The following is a 6,630-nucleotide window of genomic DNA, read 5'->3' as shown; positions in this document are numbered from 1 at the left end:
CCCCCCCCCCCCCGCATCCCGTCTAATTTTTTTTTTTTTTTTAACTCAGCGAAGTCCTAAGGTGGGTTTTTGAAAAAGGGTCTGTGTAACCCTGGCTGGCCTGGAATCGCATATATAAACTAGGCTGACCCCCGCCCCCCAATTGCGACTATTTTTCTGTCTCCGCCTCTTGATTGCTCGCATTTCAGGCATTCGCTACCATAACCAGTTTAAAATGTACATTCATTTATTTAATCTTAGAGGTACTGGATGTTGAGCCAGAGACCTCGTGCATGCTAGGCAAGCATTCCATCAATGAGCTTACCTCTAGCCCTCTTTTAAATGTTTATTTCGGGACAGGTTTATGCTAAAATGTCCAGACTGGCCTTGAACTCACAATAGTGCCCTCTAAATTTAGAAACAAAGAGCCAGACCAGAGCGTCCTCACTGACTCAGAAGCGAAGGAGTGAAGACTCATTTGCTTCCTCCCGGGTACTCGGGAATCCCGGTCCTCTTTCCTGGGATCCGAGTAGTAAGTACCCTAGGCTCCCATTCCTCTGGCTCGTCATGACCTCAAGCTCACGCCATACACAAAGGTAAGTTTCGCTCCCCTGCAGCCCCCCGCCCCAGAATTCAGCACACTAGACTCCCCAGCCCCTGGCCCCTTGAGTCTAGACACCCCCCCACCTCCACCGCTTCTCTACCAACCTAATCGTAAAGACTCCCCTCGTTCTCTCTAGCACCCGGAAATCCAAGCCTCCACCCCATGCACTCCTTGGGACCAGGTATCAGGGCCATCCGCTTTCTCTTCCAACTCCAGAAATCCTGGCCCCCAGGCCCTCTTGACCCGGGCGTCCCGACTAGGGTGAGCTGGCTCATGGATCAGGAATGCAGTGATCTCACAGCCCTCCCCGCCCCGTTCCCCTGCAGTCCCCCTCCAGGGCCCCAGCTCCCCTCCCAGTCTGTCTTCCGAGTGGCTGGGGATGCGGGAACCGGAAGCCTGAGTCCCTAGGCGAGCGGAGACTTCAACTTCCAGTCCAGACCCCGGGTCCCGGGGCGGAGGTGGAGACTGCGCCTTCCTCGCAGGGCTCTATTTACGGCTGGAGCACGCGCCCCGAGTCCCACCTAGCGGGACCAGGCTTCGCAGACCGCCTTAGAACTAGCAACCTCATTTGCATGCCCCGCCCCGAAGCTGATCATTAACATAGCTCAGCCCATCGAGTGCACTTGTGTGCCTCATTAGCATGGCTCCGCCCCCGTGGAATTTCCCTTCTTCACGCGCTCGGTTTTCCTGCTCTCCTTAGCATAATCCTGCCCATTCCCGGGCTCGCATCTTCCAGAAGCATCCCAAGAAGTGAGTTCCTCTAGCCGGGGCTCATGTTTATGCATAATTCATTAGCATAACCCGGCCCCCGAGGCCCTCTTGGGTTCCCCCCCCCCAGGCGGTAGCAGCAGCAACAGCAGCGGCCGAGGCGACATGAGCAGCGGGGCGGCGTCCGGGACAGGGCGGGGGCGGCCCCGGGGCGGGGGACCGGGACCCGGGGACCCCCCGCCCGGCGAGACCCACAAGCTGGTGGTCGTGGGCGGCGGCGGCGTGGGCAAGAGCGCGCTGACCATCCAGTTCATCCAGGTAGTGGGCCCTCAGCCGGGAGGGTGTCCCCCAAGACCGAGACCTTGAGCCCTTTGGGGGTTTCCTCAGACTCCCAGACCCATCACTGAGACCCTCCTAGGAGGACCCCTAACTCTAAACGATCTCCCCCCCACCCCCCAGATTGCGACTCTTAAGTGCCCAGGGCCTCCACCCCCTCGATGTGGAACCTTTCTCCTAATACGTCCTGAGACCAATCACCCTCCCCCAGGTACCTGAGAGCCCGAGTCCCAGGGTACTTGGCCCTGAGTACCTCCTGGGAGCTCCTTAAAGTCCAAACAATCGCTCCATGCAGACCCTAAGTACTCCCAGATCCCCCCAACCCCTGAACCCTGTCTCCCCGAAATCCCTGCTTCACCTTCCAATCATCCCAGAGCCCCTCCAGCTCAAAGCTGTGTGCTCAGTACCTGTGACACTCCTTCCCCCCCAAGTTGGGATCCCAGAACCTTGCCAACCTTTGCCCAGACCTTGGTACTAGGGCTCTGCCCGGACCACTCAGTCCTGAGAAAGGTACCCCCTAATCTCTGCCCGGAGAGGATTTCCCCTCAAACGGAAGAGATTTCAAAAAGATCCTGCCACATGACCATCTTAGGAAAACCCCAAGGCCTGCCAGACCCCCACCTTCCTACCCCACCCCCAAGGAAAACCAACCACTTCTCCATCCTATGTTCTCCACCCCAACTCTCTGGACTCCCCCTCCTGGAAGTCCTGGGTAACCCCCAAAGTCATCTCCAGCTAAAAAGCCCTCAGACTTTTCACAACCCCCAAAGACCCACTCCTTGGAAGGTTAGTCTAGGGCCCATAAATCCCTTCCAGGTCTCTACTACTCCATCACCCACCTCCCTTCCGGAGTGCCCCAGGTACCACGGGGCACCCCCATTTCTCATCCCTGAGCATCTCCTGATGCATGCTGAAGACGCACCCCTGAGTCGTGCCCCCTCATCCCAGCCTCATCCCTTCCAGGCTCCACTCCTTGCACACACACCCTCAGGCTCAACTCCTTGCACCCCCACCAGTCCAGGCCTTCAGCAAACACCCTCAGGAGAGGAAATGGCCTTCAGCCCCAGCCGCTCTGAAAATCCAGCTCAGCCCCGGAAGCCTCCACCAGGTTCCCACGGGGAGCCTCCCACCTAGGAAAGTGAGGGCCCCACTTGCTGCTGCAAAGGTCTCTGGGTGGTAGATCCCCGCCCCCATACACCCAGGAGCCCCCAGCAAGTGCCTCTGAGAGGTGTGCCTTGGGAAAGGAGGCCCCATATCCGGGCCCCTGGCACCCAGGGCCAGACCTGGAGCTGGCCAGTGGCCTGGCTGGAGGCAGCAGGACCCAGGCAGGAAGGGAGGGGCCTGCTAAGGGTGGGGCGGGCTCTTTGCAGCCAGATTGGAACCAAGACCTTCCCCTGGGGAGGAGACATTTAAGGCTTGCAAAGGAGAGAAGGAAGAGAGGGAGGGAGAAGGTGGAGGAAGAGAAGACTGCGGGACTGGAAGACAGGCTGCTGCTTTGGTCAGCGAGGGTTCCCAAAGCCTGATCGCTGACCATCCTCAGGCCATGTGCTCGTGAACAGGGAATTTTCATAAAATCACAAACGAGTGTGGTAGTACACACCTTTAATCCCAGCACTTAGGATGCAGAGGCAGGCGGATCTCTGTGAGTTCCAGGACAGCCTGGTCTACATAGTGAGTTCCAGGACAGCTGGGGCTACAAGGAGACCCTGTCTCAAAAAAAGACAAAAAAAAAATCACAAACCTCTAGTCTCATGGTGCAGGGTTAGCATTCTCATTCTCAAAGTGAGGAAACTGAGGCTTACCGAGGGAAAGCGATTTGTTCAAAGTCACACAGCCACGGTGTGTAGCCTGATAAAGAGGGATGCTCTATACTAAAGAGAACAGGGAGACTCAGAATAATGGGGAGTGACAGAGACTCCAGAGATGGGGACAGAGACAGAGAGAGAAACAGACCCAGAGAGAGAGAAGAACAGATGGGAACAGAGACCCAGAGAGAGAGAGAGAGAGAGAGAGAGAGAGAGAGAGAGAGATCCAGAGACCTCAGGGGGGACAGAGACCTAGAGAGACACAGGGACAGAGACAGGGAGAGGACAAAGCAAGGGAGACTAGGGCAGGGCTTCCCCATACCCAGGGTGCTTTGGTGACCATGGTCTTTCTCTGCTAACCAGTCCTACTTCGTATCTGACTACGACCCCACCATCGAGGATTCTTACACAAAGATCTGCACAGTGGATGGCATCCCTGCACGCTTGGACAGTGAGAACAGCTGGGCTTGGATGGGAGGCAGGCAGCAGTGCTGAGGGGGGCTTGTGGCGTGGCCAGGGGAACTTGGCACCCAGCATCTCTCTCTGTCTGTCTTCACAGTCTTGGACACTGCAGGCCAAGAGGAATTTGGCGCCATGCGGGAGCAGTACATGCGTGCAGGCCATGGCTTCCTGCTGGTGTTTGCCATCAATGACCGGCAGAGGTGAGGGGCTTGCTGCAGGTCCTGGCCGAGCACAGGAGAGGCTCCTGCCCAGATGCCCACTTCACGCCTCTGGTTTCTTTTGCAGTTTCAATGAGATAGGCAAGCTCTTCACCCAGATCCTCAGAGTCAAGGACCGTGACGACTTCCCGGTTGTGTTGGTTGGGAACAAGGCAGATCTAGAAACACAGCGGCAGGTTTGTGATGCCCCCGTCTGCATCTAGGAGGCTCCCTTCTGAGAACCTCTGGAGCTGTAGATCCCACTACCTCTGTCATAACTTTAACCTGAATGTGACCCCCAAGTAGGATCATCTACCCCTGAGCCATAACACCCCAGCCCCTCACGAGTCTAGGCAGGGCTCTATCACTGAGACACACCCCAGCCCCTCACTGGGGGATTCTAGGCAGGGGCTCCACCACTGAACCACACCCCAGTCCCTCACTGGGGGGATCCTAGGCAGGGGTCTACCACTGAGCCACACCCAAGCCCCTCACTGGGGACTCTAGGCAGGGGCTCTACCACTGTGCCATACCCCAGGCCCTCACTGGGGGGGAGTCTAGGCAGGGGTCTACCACTGAGCCACACCCCAGCCCCTCACTGGGGACTCTAGGCAGGGGCTCTACCACTGTGCCATACCCCAGGCCCTCACTGGGGGGGAGTCTAGGCAGGGGTCTACCACTGAGCCACACCCTAGCCCCTCACTGGGGGAGTCTAGACAGAGGCTCTACTGCTAAAGCCACACCTCCTGTCTTTAGCCTAACACCTTATGATGTCCAGTAGCTGAGCTGTGTCCCTCCTCTCTTGAACACCCTGCCTTCTAGTTACCTAAGGCAACTACAGAATTTTCCTGATTCCTCCTTTAGACGGCTTCAAAACCCCCCACACCTCCTCCACGAGCCTTTCTAGAACTTGCTGTCAAGCTACCGCAGGAGGTTGCACACTAGAGCACACCTTGTGCCTGTCTGTCTCCCTGGCTCTGACTCCTCCTGTTTCCCCCCTCCCTCCCAGGTCCTCCGGTCTGAAGCATCCTCTTTCAGCGCCTCCCACCACGTGGCTTACTTCGAAGCCTCAGCTAAACTGCGTCTGAATGTGGACGAGGCCTTTGAGCAGTTGGTGCGGGCTGTCAGGTGAGCCAACTCCCTCTTCCTATCCTCTGGGTTCCCAGCCCTCTATCCCACACTCACAGACCTGTTCCTACAGGAAATTTCAGGAGCAGGAACTCCCACCCAGCCCACCCAGTGCCCCCAGGAAGAAGGGAGGGGGCTGCCCCTGTGTCCTGCTGTAGCTACGCAGCCCCAAGTGACCAGCACAAGCTCTTGGGACCAGCTGCCTCACAACTTGCTGTGTGGCCTGAGGTTCTAGCTGAGCCTCAGTTTTCTCTCTGGGTTTCCCAGGACACACTACACCCTCCACGTTTACTTCCTGGCCTCCTGGGGCCACTACCACTGTGTGCCTTCTGCCAATACCTCCACTCCCCACCCAAGCCCCTTGTGGAGTGAGGGGCCCCCAGTCACTGCTGTATATAAGTCCTGTCCCTCAGAAAAATAAAATATCACTGCCAACAAAAAGAGGTGCTTTTTCTTGGGAGGGTGAGGTACTGGAGATGGAACCAGGGCCTCATGTGTGCTAGGCACAGGCACAACCACTGAGCTACAAACATTCACAACCCAGATTTTTAAAAAATGGAAGTGGTAGGCTGGCTTGAACGCTCAGCAGGTAAGGGAGATTGCCAGGAAGCTTGACTTCCTGAGTTTGATTCCCCAGAACCCACATGGTAGGAGAGAACCAACTCCTATAATCATCCTCTGACCTTTACATGCATGCCCTGCATCCAGAACACACACACATAGACACGCACACACATTCTTGCATATTTGGGGTTCTTTGGGAGGGTCATTTTATTTTGAGACAGGGTCTCTCTGTAGTCCCAGCTGGCCTGGGACTCACTATGTAGACCAGGCTGGCCTAGATCTCACAGAGATCCACCTACCTCTGCCTCCAGAGTGCTGGGACTAAAGGCCTGCACCACCATGCCCAGACATTCATTTTAATTTTTTTAAAAAAAGTTTCTTTAAATTTTGTGCCTGTGTGTAGATTTGTGCCTGAGTGCAGTTGCTCACAGAGGGCAGAAGAGGAGGTTGGATCCCCTGAGCTGAAGTTACAGTGGTTGTAGGCCACTTGCTACAATCTAGACTCTTCTGACCTCTGGGGGCACTCCATGACACGGGTGCACTTTACACATGCAGGCAATACACTCATACACATAAAATAAAAATAATAAAATATATTTTTAAATATTTTATTTATTATTTTTATTTTATGTGTATGAGTGTATTGCCTGCATGTATGTGAGTGTACCCCTGTCGTGCAATGCCGGGAGGTCAGAAGAGGGCTTCTGATTCCCCCGGAACTGGAATTAAGGATGGTTCGTAGATGCAATGTGGGTGCTGGGAATCAAACCCAGGTCCTCTGCAAGAGCAGTCAGTGCTCTTAACCACTGAGCCGTCTCTCCAGCCCCCAAGGAAGCAGTTTTACAGA

General features: G+C 55.7%; 2 protein-coding genes across 3 annotated transcripts in view; one reads left to right on the top strand and one right to left on the bottom strand.

Moving 5' to 3' along the window:
- The window catches only part of Scaf1 (SR-related CTD associated factor 1), a 15,478-nt gene extending 14,179 nt beyond the window's left edge, over nucleotides 1–1,299 (bottom strand). Inside the window, exon 1 of the mRNA XM_008845226.3 lies at nucleotides 688–1,299. The gene's annotated coding sequence lies outside the window, so the exon portion shown is untranslated. The remainder of the gene's footprint in view (nucleotides 1–687) is intronic.
- Nucleotides 427–5,660, top strand: Rras (RAS related). 2 transcript variants are annotated; one of them, XM_029569272.1, is made up of 6 exons: nucleotides 427–575; nucleotides 3,796–3,883; nucleotides 3,992–4,094; nucleotides 4,180–4,288; nucleotides 5,101–5,219; nucleotides 5,293–5,660. In XM_029569272.1, exons 3-6 carry the CDS (start codon nucleotides 4,027–4,029, stop codon nucleotides 5,375–5,377), a joined length of 381 nt encoding a protein of 126 aa, XP_029425132.1. In that variant the 5' UTR covers nucleotides 427–575; nucleotides 3,796–3,883; nucleotides 3,992–4,026; the 3' UTR covers nucleotides 5,378–5,660. The 2 variants fall into 2 exon arrangements, with proteins under 2 accessions (XP_029425132.1, XP_008843299.1); XM_008845077.3 differs by lacking the exon at nucleotides 427–575 and adding an exon at nucleotides 1,379–1,609.
- Nucleotides 5,661–6,630: the final 970 nt, after the last annotated feature.

This window comes from Nannospalax galili, unplaced genomic scaffold (genome assembly GCF_000622305.1).
Source record: "Nannospalax galili isolate Female #2095 unplaced genomic scaffold, S.galili_v1.0 scaffold960, whole genome shotgun sequence".
Classification (NCBI taxonomy): Eukaryota; Metazoa; Chordata; class Mammalia; order Rodentia; family Spalacidae; genus Nannospalax; species Nannospalax galili.
Note: the sequence above shows the minus strand (reverse complement) of the source record. Positions and strands in the feature narration are given on the sequence as shown.